At 45.1% G+C, this 19,904-nt stretch overlaps 1 protein-coding gene across 2 annotated transcripts; it reads right to left on the reverse strand.

Moving 5' to 3' along the window:
- Positions 1 to 5,568: 5,568 nt before the first annotated feature.
- LOC112626873 (histone H2A.Z) lies at positions 5,569 to 6,448 on the reverse strand. 2 transcript variants are annotated; one of them, XM_025389268.1, is made up of 2 exons: positions 6,265 to 6,445; positions 5,569 to 6,156 (listed from the first exon to the last, which is right to left on the reverse strand). In XM_025389268.1, the coding sequence occupies exons 1-2, from the start codon at positions 6,349 to 6,351 to the stop codon at positions 5,965 to 5,967; spliced, it is 279 nt and encodes a 92-aa protein (XP_025245053.1). In that variant the 5' UTR covers positions 6,352 to 6,445; the 3' UTR covers positions 5,569 to 5,964. The 2 variants fall into 2 exon arrangements, with proteins under 2 accessions (XP_025245053.1, XP_025245051.1); XM_025389266.1 differs by having other exon boundaries at positions 5,575 to 6,448.
- Between the last annotated feature and the right edge of the window lie 13,456 nt (positions 6,449 to 19,904).

A 19,904-nucleotide genomic window follows, 5' to 3' on the forward strand; every position in this document is an offset into this window, starting at 1 on the left:
GGCATAGTTGAGAAAATGTGAATATTTATTAAGCCCCTGCTGTGTGCCAGGCCCTGTGCTAGGAGCTGAGGATTAAATGGTGACTCAACAGCAGCACCTGCCCTTCCCTTATGGAGCTTAGGTTCCAGGCGAAGAGCCCTGGACTTGGCATTGTGGTTATTTGCTTAATGTCTCCATTAGGAACTTGGGGAAGTACCATAAGGAAAAAGAAGGTGGTTCTACCTAAGTGCATAATGAGGGGACCTGGCCTAGACCAAGGGTCAGGGAAGGCTTCTCTGAGGAAGTGATGCCTGAGCCAAGATCTGAAAGATGGGCGGGGGGCACTGGCGGTGCTGGGAATGCTGGAGGTGCTGGGATGCTGGAGTAGCACCAGGGGAAACGAGAGCCAGACAGTACAGGCACAGGGCACAGCAGGCACCATGGCCCTGCATGAAGACAGCCAGTATGCCCTGAGGGATGGAGAGAGCAGAAAATGTGGCATCAGAGGAGCCAGAGGTGGGGCCAGGGGTGGTGAAGAGCAGATAAGCCCACCCTGTAGGACTGCACACACCGAAGGAGAAATGCTGAATTCTGTCTTAGAATAAAAGGGGAACCCATTGAAGACGTGTGGGCAGAGTGAAGCCACTGCAGCCCCAGTGAGAAGGGAAGGGAGACTGGTGAACCAGGGCTGAGGAAGGGCCATGAGGGGCGTTTGGGAATCTGCAGCTGGGCTCAGCCTGGCAGTGGAGGTGGAGAGCAGTGGGCAGGTGGCAGGGGCATTCGGGAGGCCATGCAGGCAGCAAAACCCCAGGAGCACTTGTCTCCCCTGTGCTGCACTCCCTTGCAGTCTCTCCGTCACAGTCGGGCAGGGAGCATCAGATGGATATCTGGAGTCCTGACAGCCTCTCTCAGCAGCCAAACGCACAATTCAGAATTATCAGTTCCCGAATAGGCCTCCACAGTGAGCGCAGAGAAGATATTGTCATTCAGCACAGCACTAGTGTGTGAAGACACCAAAGGCTACTCAGCAGGCCCCTGAAAGTGACGCCTTGGGGTGACGAGGCTGCTGGCTCTTAGTGCCAGTCCAGGTGTGCAAGGAGAGCTGCCTCCACCTTCTTTGTGTGCCACAGTGTCCTCCCTCTCTTCCCTCTGTCCCCCGCTGTGTCACTTCACCTATTCTAGCCTGAGTATGGAGGCTCCCGGAGCTAGGAAAGAGTTCAGTCCCCCGCTGCTGTTTTCTGAGGCCGATTGTGTCTCCACTCCTCCCAGTCTTCTCCACTTTATGTTTCCTCTGTCTGCATCATGTTTTTAGGCAGACTTTCCTCTGGATTTCCCATCCACGCTGAGAACAAATGGCATGCTGATGTGTTCAATCAGTGTCATATGTGGTAGCTTTGAGAGCAAGTGCCAGAATGTGTGAGGGAAGCTATGGGATGGTGGAAGGTATCCATGGCAATGTTGCCCTGTTTAGCAAACATGTGAAGAAAATTTATGCTGAGATAATCAAAACATAACTAGAGGTACACTTTGGTAGCTCCAAGTTCAAAACCAGTATTTTCCACTGGTTGATTGCGAGGCAAAAATAATATTCATGCACTTTGTGCCTTGAACTTTATGGCAGTAGTGAAGCAGGCTTTCTCAGACCAGGGATAATTATCACACTCTCACATGACTTTGAGGTGTATCCACAACTTATGACGAAGTCAAATTTCATTTAGAACAAGTCCACACACCGTTTCCCTGCAGTAAGGTGCCCTTTGGTAATCTCTAATTCATCAGATATTTCATTTTTATTGTTGTTTTTCTTGCAAGTTCTGCAAGTATTTTAAGATAAAAACATGTGAAATCCAAAAGCGCTTACTTAATGCAATCAGTATTTATAAAGAGTTAGGTCCTTGGCCCTCCTGCTTTTCAGTGAAGTTCCCAGTGTTCCCAGCAGCAGGTGTCTCTGTATATCTTGCTGCATTCGAAATTACCTAGAGTTGATGCCTCTTGTCTAAACTTGGCCCAAGAAAAAAGATTAAAGGCAATAGTGTGGTGCAATTTTCTGGCAGAAAATAGAAGGACTGGTATCTTAGTCTGTTTGTGCTGCTATAACAAAATGCCATAAGCCATAAACTAGTGACTTTCAAATAAGAGAAATTTTGTTTCTCACAGTTGTGGAGGCTAGGACGTTCAAGATCCAGGTGCAGGCAGATTCAGTGTCTGGTGACGGCTCACCTCACTGTTCACAGAATGGAGTCTTTGTGCTGTGTCCTCATGTAGTGGAAGGGGCAAGTTTCCTTGGGTCTCTTTTCTCATTCTTCATGATCTAATTGCTTCCCAAAGGCCCCACCTACTAATACCATCACATTGGAGATTAGGTCTCAACATGAATTTTGAGGGGGCACAAACTCAGATCACAGCCACTGATTTTCACTCTGGTTTTGACATGTATTGTAAATTCCATTTTCATGTACATAAAACATACCTAAACAAATTCAGCTTTGACAAAAGGGTTATCAGTTGCTCCAAACTTGTCTGTCTAGGAATCATGTACTGCAAAGCTATGAAGACATCTCAGAGGATCTAAGTGTGGGAGCTTCCTAAGATGTAGAAGCATGTAGACCAACCAGCTTCCAATGGTAAATGCAGTAAGTGATCCATCTAAATGACAAAGGCAGCATGGTCTAGCTTCGGCACTGACTTTTACGAGTCATGCACAAGTCTCTCTGTATAAAATTCGTTGATAATATCTAACCTATTTTTCATGCTTCATTTAATTACCTCAACCAGAAAAGTGATTGTCCGATTCAAGGCATTCTTGTCATTTTTCTTTGTCTTATCATTCACTCTGCCACACTGAACCCCTGCTACTCTGAGGCAGTGTAAGCCAGGAGTTGGGGCTGTGGCTGCCTTTCTCCTGATGAACACCAATGGCGGGGCCTTCTGTACCCTTGGGGTCAGAGCAGGAAGAGAAGTGTGTCTTCTGTGTCTCCCCATTCCTCAAGCCCCCCACACACTCAGGGGGCACTTGGTGCAGTCCCTCTTCTTCGGAGCACCTCCCCTGAAATCATAGATGGCCACCCAACTAATGAGGTGTTTTCAGTTATTCAGAACATCTAACCTCACTGAGATCAGCAGGGTGAAACAACCTGATTCTATGTCAGAAAACCTTCTGTTATTCAGAACACTGAACCTCACTGAGATCGGCAGGGTTCAACAACCTGATTCTATGTCAGAAAACCTTCTCAGTTATTCAGAACACCTAACCTCATTGGATCAGCAGGGTTAAACAAACTGATACTATGTCAGAAAATCTAATTGAGTCATTGTTTGGCTTAAGTCATTTCTCATCCATTTATCCACTAGACCTCCCACAGTGAACACTGTAGTTCTACGTCTTCATTTTCCAAGTTACAAAAGAAGAAGCAGAAGAAAATCTGGACTACAGCTCTTGAAGCTCCACTTGGTAACATGAAAGGGAGGATAAAAGCCGGGGAGTCAGAAGCCATCTGAAGCAGAACATCACCTACTTTATCTCAGAAGCACAGGCCTTTGTCTTCTGAATGACATTCTTCCTCCCTAGAAAATCATGTCTGGAAAATTCTTCCAAACAAGGCTCAAAACAATGACTTCAGATGAAACAGGCTCAAACGCATAAACACCAGTGAAACAGGATTTCGAAAATCTTTGCATGTGCACTGCCAACAAGTTGTTTTCTATAATTGGTGGGATTTCAGGTTTAGCTCACATTTACCCCTTTCCTCTCAAAGAAAAGTTTCTGAGGCTGCAAGCCCAAGGGAGGCCACTGTCAAAGGCCCCAGGGAAGATCTCTACTACCAGCAAGAGGAGAAAGAGCTCAAGGCCACACTGACAGACAGACAAGGTACTGTAAAGCTTTCTCCCTTGTGGCCCACTCCCCTCCTGTCCGGAAATGCCTATGCACTCTGCTGAATGACTCATCCGAGACCAGACAATAATAAAGCAATCACGTTTGTTGATTAAAAATCAACCTATCTAGAATATAAATGTTCCTTTCAAGTAGCTCTATTACTCTATCTGTGAAGCATGTAGGAAGTCTGCTCTGTGTCATTTTTCCATTAAAACACAGTCCTAACAGGAGAATTCCAGCTGCCCTGCAACATCTGCTCCAAATTTTCCTATGATTTATGTGACCATGTGGCCAACTCCATGTACACATATAAATAGGTTCTGCGAGGGATCTTGTCCTATATACAAGTAAATGTAGAAAGATCGGTATTTAATTACATCATCAAATTTGTTTTAGATCTTGGAACATCACATTGTCAACCAGATGTCCATATATCCAAATTTATTATTTCATGTCAGTGAGACATAAGAGTGCTTTAGTTGTATATGTTCGTTGTAATTAATTCTGAACATTTTACCTAAGTTATTTCCACAACAACTGTGGGCAAGAGAGAAGAAGCAGATTCTAGTAACTAACTCTGCTCTGCAGCTGGGGAAACTCAGTGGCCACACAGCAACTCAAACAACCAGCCCCCAATTATTTTGACTCTTCGCTTACTTTTTAGTGGATAGTTTCATCTCGAAGTTATAACATTTTTTAATAAAATAATAAGTAAGAGGAAACACTGGTCATATTTGATGGGGGAGATGGCTAAATGATAGTGACACTTGGATATCAGGATGTTCCATGTCAGAGTGGCCCCCTTCTTTGACTGGGAATTTTCTGTCAGCACAGTTGAATACTGTGTTGTGGGTGGACTGCCAGGGTTCCATGGTGCAAGTAAGGAGGCTGTGCCCCTATTCCATGTAAGAGACTGTAAGAGCTTGGATTTGGATGCTTGGGTGGTGAAAGTGCAAATGAAGGACAAAGGCTTCTTCAAGGGAGATATAGAAGGCAAAATTGAATGGACTTAAGGAGGATGAGGGTGAAGATGGTGAGACAGGTTGCTCACAGGCTCCCGAATGGATGATCCAACCATTCATTAAGATAGAAAAATCTGGGAGATGCTGGGAGTTAGATCAAGAATTCAACCTTAAACAAACTGACATGGTGCTGAGACTTCAGGCGGAGATGTCAACTATGAAAGCAGAGACAGGGTGCTGTGCCTTACCCCCACTCACACTGGGTCAGCTCTGTTGTTTTCTCTGTGATAGGGCAGCATTTCATGTAAAGATTTGCTGTGGTTTGAATGTTTTTGTTTCCTCCAAAATCTATGTTGACGCATAATCCCCAATGCAACAGTATTGGGAGGTATGCCTTTGGGAGGTGATTAAGTCATGAGGGCTCTGCCTTCATGAATGAGATTAGGTGCCCTTATAAAAGGGCCTGGCAGAGGGAGTTTGCCCCTTTTGCCCTTCTGCCTTCTGCCATACAAAGATAGCATACCTCGCCTCTGGAAGGTGCAGTTCTCAAGGCACCATCTTGGGAGCAGAGAACAGCCCTCACCAGATACCAAATCTACCAGCACTTTGATCTTGGACTTCCCAGCCTCCAGAGCTGTGAGAAATACATTTCTATTATTTATAAATTACCCAGCTTTTGATGTTTTGTTATATTAGCACAAATAAACTAAAACAAGGGTTTTTTTTTTTTTTTTTTTTTTTTTGGAGAAAATATTTTTTTTTTTTTTTTTTTTTTTTTGGGATATGACCTTTATTGAGCTTATCCACCAGAGTGGAAATAATGTCTGTACAAAACCAAATGTTTGTTACTATAACTTCTGCATCACAATTAAAATCCAAACAGTTTTTTAAAAACAGTCAACTCAATCAAAACCCACTACTTCAGAATCAATAGCTTCTTTGAAGCCACAGTAACACTTAAATATGGTTAAGACTCGAATGCAGAAATTTGGTTGGTTGGAAAGCTAATTAAACTTCCAACTTGCTCAAATAGAATTACAAAAAGGCAAAATTGTGTTTTTCACAGAGATACAGTCCACTGGAATCACCAACACTGGACAGCTGTTAGAGTATTTAGAGTCCTGAGATAACAAGGAATCCAGGCATCCTTTAGACAGTCTTCTGTTGTCCTTTCTTCCCAATCAGAGATTTGTGGATGTGTGGAATGACACCACCACCAGCAATTGTAGCCTTGATGAGTGAATCCAATTCTTCATCTCCACGAATAGCAAGTTGCAAATGACGAGGGGTAATACGCTTTACCTTTAAGTCTTTTGATGCATTTCCTGCCAGTTCAAGTACCTCTGCGGTGAGGTACTCCAGGATGGCTGCGCTGTACACAGCGGCAGTCGCGCCCACACGTCCATGACTGGTCGTCCTAGATTTCAGGTGTCGATGAATACGGCCCACTGGGAACTGCAAGCCGGCTCTCTGCGAGCGGGAAACCGCCTTTGTCTTGGCCTTTCCGGAGTCCTTTCCAGCCTTACCCCCAGCCATTTCGAATTCTGCTGAAGCTCAAGCAAGCAAGGCAGAGAAAAGGCTAATCGGACCCACGGTGAGATCCCACCACCTACTCCTTCGTCGCACCGCGATTCTATAAGGACAAAAAATATTGAAAGAAACATGTCTGTAAGCAGTGGGAAGACACTGAAGGATTTTCATCAGGGAAATGGATTGAATGGATTTGTATTTAAGATCCACCTGGGAGCAGTGGATGAAAGAAAGTTGAGTTCCTGGTTCAGCTGACCCCTTCCTAGTTTGAATTTGGGGAAATCAGCTAAACCTTTGTGAGCCTTGGGTTCTTTGTAAGATGGAGATGGTGCTGCCTTCTTCATCTGGCTGTTATGAGAATTATAATTAAAATGCCTAGGGTAATAAATGCCTAGGGTTATATGCATTGGTTTCCTTCCCCATGACTGAGTACCTACTGATACAGTTTAACAAGTGGGGAGGGAGAGAAGCTAATTAAGAAGTTCTGGTCATCTTCCCAGAGAGGAGTGGGCAAGCCCTGACTTAGGGCCAGAAGACTGCAGAGTCTAGACGGCTCGGTTATGGAGTGTTGGAGTCAGGGCAATGTGGACAACTATTGGGCTGGGTGACTCCAGTGGAAAGTAGTGCTGATAATCATGCTTGGAATTCAGGGGGACAGAGGGCACTTGGGGTTTGGTCAAGAGGAGGGTCCACCCTGCAGCCATTGTACACACAACCCCCACACCCCCGTTAAGACTGCAGTGCTCTCCTCCCCTTGCCTTTCCTTATGAGTACCTTCTCTGCCCCTTTCAGCCTCTGTTGCTGTTCACGCCTCACCACTGAGCCCCACAGCAGCCAGCTGAGCTTTCCTGTTCTCTTCTGTTCTTTCCTGTTTCATTTCCTAGGCTCTCCCAAGCCCCCAGGCTTTTCACACAAACGCTTTCTTTTCCTGCCTCAGAACTTGGTTTTTGCCTCTGCACAGTCAGGGCTGCTAGCTGCTCGGGTATCATTTCTTTTCTACCAAAGAAGGGAATGCTTTCTTTTTATGGGGCTCTCTCCAGGTCTGGAGCACTGCTGGCTTCTCCACAGCTTTAGGTAGCCCACAAAATCCTCAGCATTCTGGCTGCTGCCCTGGCTGTGCCTGTCTCTCCGGGCAGTGTCCTGAGTGACAGTGGGAGGAATGGGTCATGCCTGACTAATCAAAGGCCACAGCAGGCAGCATTGCCTGGCCCATGGTCCTCTGACACTTAATCCAGATGAAGATGCCTTTATATTTGTTGGAAACCCCATGGCTGCTTTCCAGGACCCGGCTCCCATAGAAGGAATCAGGCTGATGGCCAGTGGGGTGGCTGTGGATTCAGAGCGAACCAGTGTGGCTGGCCCCAGAAGCTCTTTCTCTGGGCCATGGTGAGACCGCTGAAAGAGCTCCACCCTACCACACAGCATGGGGAGAGCTCACGGCCAGACCATCCTTGAACCCCCAAATCTAGGCCTTTCCCCCTGAATACATGGCTCCTTTTTGTCATCCTCTCTGTTCTTTTTCTGGGCTTTTCTTGCCAAGCAATCCCTCTTTAAGTCGGTTAACTTACCTTTTAAGCCATATCTTTGCTCTCAGCCTGGGAGCTCATCTGTCTCTGGGAGATGGCTCTACCTAAACAGAAGTCTGTAGATGTTTTCTGAGGCTCACCCTTCTCAAATCATGTTGAGAAATCATGAGACATGAGACACCATGTCTCAAAGCATTTTCAACAAAGCTTTAGCTGACTCAGAACATACAAAGACTTTTTTCCAAGTCAACTTTATTGAGGCATAATTTACGTATAATAAAATGTATCTATTTTAAGTATACAATCCGATGAGTTGTGACAAACGTGTACATCCACATAGCCGCCACGACAATCAAGACACAGAACATCTCCATCACCTCAAAATGTGACCTTTGCCTTTATCCCCCCAACCCCAGCCATGAGCAAACACCCACCTGCTTCCTGTCAATATAGATGAGTTTTGCTTTGTCTAGATTTTTATATAAATTATCATATAGTAGATATCATTTATATTTTACACTTAGTCCTAGGTTTTGAGATTCACCCGTGTTATAGTATGCTATGGATAATTTGTTCTTTTTTTAACTGAGCAGTATCTCATTGCATGGAAATGAGACAAACTGTTTCTCTCTTCACCCAGTGAAAGATATTTGGGCTATTTCCATTTTGGGCGTATTACAAGTACAAATGCCTTTTCTGATTCCTGATGTAGCACCTGGAGTAAACACGACTGTTGCCCTGAGAGAGCTTAAAGTCTTGGCAAAAAGAGACAATTTAAATGATTTAATCCTCGTGGAATTTTATTACTGGCTATGATTGGGATATAATCAACTGCAGGGGGGCTTGTAGTTGTGCTGGGTGCTATGGAACCGGCAATGAATGGAAGAGTACAGGGGGCCGGGGTCACTTCAGGGCATTTTATTTTATTGGGGAATGGCATGTGAAAGCTCCATCAAATGACATTGGATGGAACCCTGCCCTGGGAAGCAGGCAGAGGAAGGCCACAGGGGGAGCAATCCTGGCAGGTTAGAGGCTGCAAAGATGCTGCCAGACCTGGAATAGAGAGTTTGTGTTCAGCAAGTGGGACGGAAATCACGGAAAGACCTTGAATACTGCTCAAATTGCAGGACCTGCCACTGCCATGATGAGTACACACTCGTTTTCCATTGCTGGGTAACAAATTACCTTCAACTTAGTGGCTTAAAATAATACAGTGGCTTTTTTTGGTTTAATCTCACAGTTTCCATGGGTCAGGAGTCTGGACATAGAGGAGACGGGTTTTCAGCTCATAGTCTCATCAGGCTGAAATCAAGGTGTTAATCAGGGCTGTGCTTTCATTTGGAGCTCAGGGCTCCCCGTTACCAGAATTCAGTTCCTGCAGTTGTAGGGCTGAGGTCCCATTTTCTCGCCCACCTAGAGGCTGCGCTCAGGTCCTGACAGGCCGTGCAGGTCCCCTCCACGGGAAGTTCACAGCATGGCTGTTTACTTTCCTCCAGGCCAGCAGGAGAGTGCCTGCAGCTTCATCAATTACATCTGCAAAGTCCCTTTTGCCATACAAAGTAACATGTCACTGGAGTGACAGCCAGTCCTATTTACAGGTCCCACACTTACTCTCAAAGGGAGGAGATGATGCCTGCACAGCAGAGGCCAGGAATCTTAGGCCCATCTGAGAATTCTGCCCATTGCACATGGTTTTTCCTTTGACCTCCTGTTTCTCCATTTAGAAAGGCAGGGGCTGTGAGCTAGGTCCTCCCAGAGATTCTGCTCTGCACCAATACTCTGAGTCTGTGTTCCCCTTCATTTTATGATTACAGAGTCAATTTGGAAGCACTATGACCAATCATCTCATCCAAAATGTGCCTTGAAGATAGTGGTGGGGATAGGGGCAGAGATGGCTGAGAACCACTGAAGGAGTCGCAGGCCGAGGGAGGCGCAGCCGAGTGACAGGCAGGGAGGCCTGCTCCTGGAATGGATGTTTGGTGAGTCATTAGGGCTGTTCACATACATTCTGTTTCTTCTTCTGAGCAGCAGAAGTGGGATTTACTTCCCCATCCCCTTTGCAATTCAGCATAGGCATGTGCCTGACTGTGGCTGGTGAAATCTGAGCAGGGATGATGTATATCATTCTGAGCTGAAGTTTTAAGAGCCTCTGTGTGTGTGTGTGTGTGTGTGTGTGTGTGTGTTATCTCAACTCCCTTGTCCTCTGCTATAGTGATTAGCAGTTTGAGGCAGTGACTGCTCCATTATCCTGGGTCCCTGAAGGAGACTGATGCAGAACAGAACTCTAGCCAACCCAAAATGGACATGTGGCACAGATGAGAGAAAGAAATCTTTGTTGTTTAAAGCCCCTAAGATTTAGGGTTGTTTGTTACTGCAGCATCACCTGGCCTATCCTGGCTGGTACAAAAAGGACAGTATCACAGTTAATCCAGCTGCCACCTTCTCTTTTTCTCCGGAAACTCTTATCTGAGCCAGGCCTCTGATGCAGTGGCTTCTGTAAGATATAGCCATAAAGTCCAATCTTGATGAAAAGTGACTGTGTTGCTCTATAGTCATGTATCTTCTGTCACTCAAACTGAGCTACTCACCTGCTTGCTGAGAGAAGATGCTCTCCCACACCCTGGGCCCTCAGCCCTCGTGATAAATAAGCTATTTTTGTTTGAGAACAAATAAGAGTAATTAGCACATTCAGAGAAAGCTGCCAGTCAAACCTGACTTGGACATGCTTTGATGTAGTTTACTTGCCATCTCATTCTGAAAAATCTCAATTCCCTGAAACCTGCCATCCCCACTCTTTTCTTTTTCTACACCTCTAATTTGTTTGTCAGTCACACTGGCATCTTTATGATCCCTATTTTTTCCAGGCTTTTATGTTGATGATGTCTTTCTCTTGGAGTCTTTTCTACCACCACATCCAGAAGACTGCACTTTGTTTTTTCCTGAGCATTTTGAAACTCTGTCCATTCTTGGATGGCTTCTCACATTGCAGCCACCTGTGTAGCTGTTGCTCCCTGTTTGCCTCCCTTGCTCTGGGGACCATTCTCCACTTTCTTTCTTCTCTGGGCTTGCTTCTCCTACTATCCCTTATCATCTTTTGGGGCTTCAGAGTAGCACTTCTCACTGGGGCCATCTGCAAGCTGTTCTTTGGCTCAGGAGACCATTGCCCCTGCTATACAGTCTCCCTATCAGGGAGGATGCTGACTGAGGTTGGCTGCCACTCAATGACCCAGACTCATTCCAAAGACATGCAAATTTTTGTCCAGAGAGATGGAGACTGCCAGGGGGACCCATAGAGGGTATACAGGCATAGATCACCCTCAAGCAGAGACGACAACTGGTTAGGACTATGAGAAGAAATGCACAAGAGCATGCCATAGTGTAAATTACGCCACGGTGTAAAGAGGAAATAAGACACAGAGAGAATCTGGCAATTACAATAATAATAATAACTAACAGTTAATGAGCACTTGCCATGTCCCAAGCACAGTGTAGACACTTCCTATGGATTATCTCCTGCAGTCTTCATATTTCCGGTCAGGTAACACTAGTCTCAGGACCACAATTTGGATGAGGAAGCAGGGGCTCAGAAAGTTAAAGCGGTTCACCTAAGGTACACAGCAAAAAAGCAGAGAACTGGGATAGGGTCCCAGACAGCTGACTTCAGAGTCCATGCTTCTACCCAGGCAAAGGTAAGAAAGAACTGCACTGGCCAAAGGGGACCCTCTGGTTGCCAGTGTCCGTAATGATTCCCTTGTGAGGGGGCCCCCCAGTCCAGATCCTTCCCATCCCACCTAGCTGGGACTCGCTTCCAGCTGTGATTGGCTACAGGGCTCTGCCACACAATGCAAACTGGAAAAAGCCCTGTTTGAACTCTTCTCCTGCAAGAGTTCAGGCCCACGAGTTCCGGTGTGGGCTTGCTCAGCTGGAGGTAGCCTGAGGTGAGCTGGAGTTTACAGCCCTGGCTGCAGGCATCCTGCTGGGTTGGACTGCCTTGCTTTTCAGAGTAGGGGGAATTGAATTATTATTGCATCAACTCCTCCGACACTCTGAGAACTATGGCCTCCCTCATTCCTTCCTTTGTGGCTTTTCTCTGCCCATAAATGAAAAGCAGATTGCCTCACTGGTGCTGGATGCTCAAAGCAGACCCGCATCCTAGGTGTGGAAGAGCAGAAGTGTTTCTCACCATCTGTTTCTCATTGACTTCGGTGGGGCCATGCTTAGACAATGGGGCAGTGTGCAGCCTGAGTGGGGCGCGGCCCCACAGGGTGACCCCATGGCCTGCTGGCTGGCAGGCTGGGGAGTGGCCCTCCTCTGCCTTAAAGGCCCAGAGGCTGGGGAGCTTGTGTTTCCTAGAGTGTGGGGGTGGTTCCCCCTCATTTGGCCGTTTCTTCTTCCTTTTCTTTCTAGAAAGATGGATTTCAGCTGTTTTCCCAAGACTCATGGTAACCTCCCAGTAAAGTCGATATTTGTGTGTGTGTCTGTGTCTGTGTGTGTGTATGAACAGTGTAAATTTATTCTGTTTAATGCAGAAAACCTAGAAGAATGAAAAGAAGCAAAAAGTAACAGCTCCACTATCAAGATTTTTTTTTTTTTTTTTTTTGGTGTGTTCTGTCAGTCTATTTTTCTTGATTATTTTTTAGCATCATTTAAAAAAAAATATCCGGACCTAATGCACACTGCTGAGTTAGACAGTATTCTAGGTACTTCGCAGGGGATAATTTCAGGCTGCGTATAGTACAACCCCATGAGTAAATACTTTCGTTGACAGCATTTTCACAAATGAAGACACTGCAATTAAGAGGGGCAGGAGCTCCACTCAAGATCACCCAGGAAGGTGTGGTAGGACCAGGACTCAGGACTCAGTTGCAGGTTGGGTAACTCCAGATTTCACAGCTCATAACTACCTCCACCGTACACACTATACATGAAATGCAAGGCAGTTTGTGTCCTGTTTTTCACTAAGCAATAGATGGGGACTATTCAACAAATAGTCCTGTAGGCATGATTTTAACAGCTGCATATATGTCATTACATAGATTTAGCTGAACCTATTTAGCCAATCCCTTGACTTTGGGTTGTTCCAAATGTTGTCATTATAATCCTGAGATGGTTGTTCAATACAGATACCCTTAAGCCTGTATCCATTGATTTGCCAGTAGTGGAATTTGAGCGAATAGACATGCATAATACTTTAAGAAGTTTTGAAAGATGAGGGAAATTGCCTTTAAGAAAAGTTGTACTCTTTGCAACACCAAGCGTTATAATCTTTCATCTATGAAAATAGCAAAGATTTTTTTAAATGCATCATTCACTTTTTATACCTTTAATTCATTTTTTTAATGATCAAAATAGGGAATTTTTTCATTCATTGTCAATTTTAACTTATCCTCCTGTAAACTCAATGTTCATGCTCTTCACACAGTGTAATTTATTAGGTAACTTATTTTTACATTGATTTGCAAAAGCCTTTTACATTAAGGATGTTGATCCTTTGCCACCTGTGTTGCAAACATGTCTCTCAGTTTGTTATCTGCCTTTTTATCTTGCTTACGACATTTTGTATTTTTGTGAAATAGAGGCTTAAAAATGTTATGCAGCTAATCAATCTTTTTCTTGGTACTTTCTTCCTATAGTATTTTATTTTATTTTTTTATTTTTTTTTTTTTTTGAGATGGAGTCTCGCTCTGTCGCCCAGGCTGGAGTGCAGTGGCCGGATCTCAGCTCACTGCAAGCTCCGCCTCCCGGGTTCACGCCATTCTCCGGCCTCAGCCTCCCGAGTAGCTGGGACTACAGGCGCCCGCCACCTCGCCCGGCTAGTTTTTTGTATTTCTTAATAGAGACGGGGTTTCACCGTGTTAGCCAGGATGGTCTCGATCTCCTGACCTCGTGATCCGCCCGTCTCGGCCTCCCAAAGTGCTGGGATTACAGGCTTGAGCCACCGCGCCCGGCCGTATTTTATTTTTTTAAGTTTTTTTCTGTCTTACCAAAAATATTGAGTGAACATTAGTACTAGATACAGATACTGTCCTATTGTTTAAAATTGAAGTTGCAGTTATTTTATTTTCTAGCACAACAATTAGAGAAAGTACTTATATTCATTTTTGGTCATTTTTTGTTTATTAATTTTTAAACCACAAACTTCTGAATATATAGATCAAGAATAGCAGGTGAGAAATGAATGTACTGCTGTGTTCCCTTTTTCCCCAGGTTGACCCCTGCATTCTCTCCCATGGAGCTCAGAAGGGGCTCAGAATCTTGCTCAATACAATAATCCTCAGTGCCACAATCCTCAACACAGGTACTCTTACAAATTGAGACCCACAAGTCTCATCATCCTTTATGTTTAACAGTCATTAAGAAAGACCTACACTGTGTAATAGCTTTGGTGGCCATCAGTCATTGCAGATGATACTTCCTAAATAAGGGGGCGAAAGATATGGAACGAGAAATTAATTTCTTGGTCTTGATAAGATTTCAGAAGCCAAAGACAGCTTAGGGAAATAGCAAAGGGCTGAGCATAAAATCTCAGAATTCTCTGATAACACAGTCCAACTGGACTTTTGAATTTGGGATCTATGCTCCATAAAAGAGCTGCATATCCAGAATTCCCTATCTTTTTCTTGTTGTTGTTGTTTGTTTGTTTTTTGTTTTTGTTTTTGTTTTTTGAGACAGAGTCTCGCTTTGTCACCCAGGCCATGAGCTCAGCTCGCTGCAAGCTCTGCCTCCTGGGTTCACACCATTCTCCTGCCTCAGTGACCTAAGTAGCTGGGACTACAGGCATCCGCCACCACGCCCAGCTAACTTTTTTTTGTATTTTTAGTAGAGACGGGGTTTCACCATGTTAACCAGGATGGTCTCGATCTCGTGACCTGGTGATCCGCCCGACTCAGCCTCCCAAAGTGCTGGGATTACAGACATGAGCCACTGTGCCCGGCCTGTGTTCTTCAAGTTTATTACCTCAGTCACTAGTGTAAGTCTATTTCAAGTCCTTGAATGTCTAAGAATGTTGCCTTCATAAGGCTACAAAATTATTGGATCCCAACTTTCTTCCTTCAAAACTTTCTAAAGCCTGCTCTATATAGGATGGCAAAGGACAAGTCTGAAGTCAACCAATTTTTGTAAACTTTGAAAGAGGTATTTTTTTCCCTCAATGCTTATGACATGAAAACAAGTTAGTCTTATAATTCAAATATGTTGCTAGAATGTGTTTTCGCCCCATGACACAGTGAGGCCTCTGTGTCAGGGATCCCCTAGGCCACAGGTCCATCACTGTTTGGAAATCCACTAAAATGACTCACAAAACTCAGCTTGAAGTCTACTCATGGCCAAGATTTATTACAGCAATGTTGTAAGGATATATGAGTGGCTCATGAAGGGAAAAGGCACAGGCAGTCTGGAGGAATTCATGTGCAGGTTTCCTCATGCTGTCTCCCTCCCATTAGGAGTCAGTACAGCTCACTCTTCCCCAGTGACAAAAATGAAACAACATACACATAATGTATCTGCCTAGGGAAGACCATCAGAGACTCATTACACAAGTTTTTTTTTTTTTTCTGGGGTCTGATCATGTAGGTCCTTCTGTCTAGCGCGAACTAAAATTCCAAGAGAGTAGGTGCTTAGCATAAACCACATTGTTTGTAAAAACCGGTTTAGGTACAGTGAGCCAACCTTATTTAGGGAAAGTTTTATATCCATGCGGGGAACTGCTTAGCAGCTGAGTTCTCAGATGCCAGTAAGCAGGCCTTTCTAAGTATTGCAGTCTTCAGGCCTGCTTGAACTCTTTTCTAGACAGCCCCTTTTAAATTTATTTTTCTTAGAATGCTATGGGCCACTTTGATTTGCATACTGAGAGCTGTTTTCTGTAATGATGTCTTTGATTATTGCTTTCGTCCCACTTGTTCAGAAGTTCTGTAATTCTTGGATACAGCAGGACAGAGAAGGAGGACCCAATCATCCTGTCCTTCCTCATCACTTTCATCATTTTGCTCTTCTCCTTCGATCTCATTCTTGCCCTCCACGTTACTGATTCACTTTTCTATGGTGTCAGCTATGCTCCTTGTTGACTTAATGTTTTTTTTTTTTCAGATATTGCATTAAAAACATTTTTAATTGCAAACCTGAGTACTTTTTCAGAAGTTTCATGATTATCTCCTCCCAGTCCCCACCTCTCCACACATCCTCAAATAGTGAAAGGTCTATCTAGACCCACTGATTTATAGGAGAGGTTGTAGGGTTTGTACTTGTCATTGCCCTTGACATCTTGGGTGTCTATCAAAAGCCTTGTTAAATAAACAGCTGAGTAGCAGATTGTGGTGTGCAGCTTCTAGTACTGCTCTTAGTGACCACACGTTTTCGTCTACTGAACGTCTGTTAAACTGAAATCCATCTTCTTCTACCCCACCATGTAACTCGCTGGCATGATACAGAAATGGGATGTGTAGAAAGGGCAGTGCCCTGGCATGCCTCTCTCCAACGTTGCCATCGTGGGCTGTGACTACAGTGCCGTGCCCGTGGGACTCTCCTCCTGGCTACTGTGGAACCCATAGTTCCTCCCTGTGCATCTCCAAGGCCATGAGGAGGGGATCCCGTTGCAGCCAGGGCCCCACTGGGAAAGCATCCCAGAGTTTTGCATGGCACAGCCCTGTGTTCTTGGTTATAGGGGCAGGTTCTCTGTAACACAATGTGGGTGGTCCTGAAATGAGATTTTCAATCCAGCTTCTTGCTTGGCCTTAGGTTGAATCTTGATCTTAATTCACAGAATAACATTTTTACTTTTTTCAACATCATCTTAGATATTTTTAGAAGTTTGGAGCAGCTTGGTAGGAGGTTATTAACCAAGAATCATTTTAAAACTAAAGTCTTGAGGAAAATTCTAACTAAGGGGACATGGGGGATCACAAAGAATAAAATGCTATAAGCAACCAAGGGAGTAGAGTCGCATTAGGGAGCTAAGACAGACAGACACGGAAAATAACTAACAATACCAGACGGTGTATCACGAGGGTACCCTGGGAGCATGGTGGGCTGGGAATCGGGAACTTTGGCTTCCTATTCCTGACTCCAGCATGGACTTGCTGTGTGACCTCAGATGAGGCAGAGCTCCCTTCTGGAACTCTCTTGCCTTGTTTACAAATGAGGGGATTGGTCTAGTTTCCAATGTGCCTCCAGCTCCAACATTCATCATCTTTCTCAGCTGCTGTGATTCAGTGGGAACACTGCAGAAAGGAGGGACCAGCTGACCTTGGGCTGACTGGTCAGCTCTAGGGGCCAAAGGAACAGCAGATACTTCCCAGTGTCCCGTCTTTGTGCCAGGGAGAGTCTCGTGTCCCACCAGAGGGCTGCTGTCTCTTGTGCCCCATTCCAACTTCTCCAGCTTGTCTCTGTTTGATTTCCTTAGAGGAGCTGGCCCATACATTGTGTAACTTTTCACTTTACAAACATTTGATCTACTCAAATCATCTTGCCTCTGTGTATGTGTGCACCTAATGTAGCAGAAAATGGATTTCAGGCTTCCTTTTAAAAGAAGTCAATTCTCCCTCTTATGACTGATTCATCATTTAGCCATAAGGAGCTGGACATTACTTCATTCTGACAATGAGCCATGATCCCTTTGTTAGGCCAAGTTTAGACAAGGAATCTCAGGCACAAGTGAGTAACTCCTGATGCATCAGGGTGTGCAGAGACTCCTTGAGTTCCAGAGAACTTGGGGCCTAGCCTGGAGCCTCCTGTGCTCTCCAAGAGGATTTTTTTTCTTCTGTTCAGAATTTTGCATTCTCTACTGTCTGACAGGTAGAGGTGAGTCAGCCTCATGGTAAACAGCAGAGTGGCACCCTGCTGTTTGGCAGGGCTGGTCTTAGGTGTGAACCCCCTTGGGGCAATAAGAGGAAGACCTGGGACCTCAGGGACTCCTGTGCTCTGTCCCCCCACACATGGGCATGGCTGGCTGGCTGGCTGCCTGTCCTCCCGAGTTCTCTAAAGGCAGGAGGCCCCTGATACCCTCTACTCTGTCTCAAGACGTCTCCTTGCTCCAACCCAGGCTAGGAGGGGCAGTTAGCTAACTTAGCAGATTATAAAATAGCGCCAAAACCAGATATTCTACTTGATGCAAAATGCACTTGAGAGGAGTAAATAATTTAATTGGCTGTTGTCACGCAAACAGGATAATCACAAGTTCTCCCAAGTACTGGTTGTTCCAGCTCCCTCTCCTTTCAGGACAAATTGCTCACACTTATCCCACTCACATATACCAATACTTTAGGGAGAGAGAAGGGCAGGGAGAACTGCTTTCGTCATTCCCACCTGTGAGGTGTTGCAAGTGGGGAACATGTACAGGTCCCAAAGGATCTTTCTCTGTGGCTTTCCTTGACTTCACTGCCTGAACTCTTGTACCCAACAGAAAGATCACACTCTTCTTTGTTTCCCCAGCACCGGTGCTAGTGCACAGCCTGACCATAGCATTTTCCACATTGTCTGGCATTTGCCTAGTGTCTGTCTTTCCCTGGGTCTGAACTTCCAAAGGTTAGGAACCAGGTCTCGTTATCATCTTGAACAAAACCTAAGCAGAGTGGATGCTCAGCAATGATTTGTTGAACCAAATAAATAAGTCAGCCAAGGCTTTGCTAAAGAGCTGAGAGGATGATATTCTTGAGAAGACAAGTTAACGAACACAGGGTATGTACATTCAGTTTACATAATTGATAAATATTTATTGAGCATCTACTGTGTCAGGCATTCGTCTAGATACTGGGGATATAGCAGTGAACAAGACCAATAAGATTCCTACCCACAACGAGTTTAAATGTAGAGGGAGACAGATGATAAATATGCAACAAAACAAATCCAATAGTAGCAGTCATGAAGAGACTTAAGATAATAAAGAGTGATCGGGGTCAAAGAAGTCTTTTCTATCTACTTGAAAGTGAGATCTGAATAATGAAAAGGGGAGAGAGTATTGCAGATGGAGGAGATAGCTAGTGCAAAGGCCCTAAGGTAGAACTAAACTTTCTTGTTAAAGAAACAGGAATCCAGAGTGGCTGAAGAGCACAGAGTGGGAGTGGGAGTAGGGACTGGGGAGTGGAGGGCTAAAGTGTAGGCTAGGGCCAGATCACACAGGTTACTCTGACTGCATCGGGGAGCTACTAAGGTACTTTGAGCTGGGCAGAGGAGGGTGGGACAAATCTGTTCATGGAGGCATTTTGAAAAGACCTTTTGGTAAAACCAGGGTCCCATCCTTCATGTACAGGGATGACCTTATACATCTACTCTTGTCATTTTCCAGGAGGCAGAGGAACCTTGCCTGCTTCACCATCTGGTGCAGGTTTGGACATACGGGGAGAGGAACATCTTCGGCTGTGGGGCAAGGAGGAACAGAGTGGCTCCCATGAGGATGGAAGACACAAATTTGGGCTTGAAAGCATTGAATGGTTCTTCATTGACCAGGGCTCTTTTAGTTGCAAGTGACAGAGGCATAATACAAACTAGTTAAAGTCAGAAAAAGAATTTGTTGGCTATCAAAACTGATCGTTCCCAGGGCACAGCTGGCATGGAGGGCTCAGTGTTTGTAGGACTCTCTGTCACTTGGTCTTTCCCACTCTGCTTCTCTGTTTCTGTAGATGTTACTCTCTCTTAGGAGGGCTTCCTCCCAAATGTCCTTAGACCCACGAAGTGGCATCTCTGTCCTGGGCTTCATGCCTCTGGGGACCCTGTGCTTTGGGGTACATTCCTTGAAATTTTCTAAGCCCCTTGGATGCCTGGAACCAGCTGGAGCCATCATTGACAGTCAGGCAGGGTACCCCAAACCCAGACCAGGACTCATATGGGCCCTGGTCCTCATGACTCCCCAGTGGGACATCTGACTCTCTTTCACCTATGCAGGGTCAACCAGATATTCTGAGGAATTTTAGGAATCACATCCATGGAATTATCCAGGGACCCTGGGGCCAGGCCCTAGTTCCAGAAAGATGGTTTGGTGAATAGATCACTCTCACGAGGCAGTGTATTTCTTTCAGAGGATCCCATGAGATTGGGCCTCAA

This window comes from Theropithecus gelada, chromosome 6, assembly GCF_003255815.1.
Source record: "Theropithecus gelada isolate Dixy chromosome 6, Tgel_1.0, whole genome shotgun sequence".
NCBI classification, from domain to species: Eukaryota; Metazoa; Chordata; class Mammalia; order Primates; family Cercopithecidae; genus Theropithecus; species Theropithecus gelada.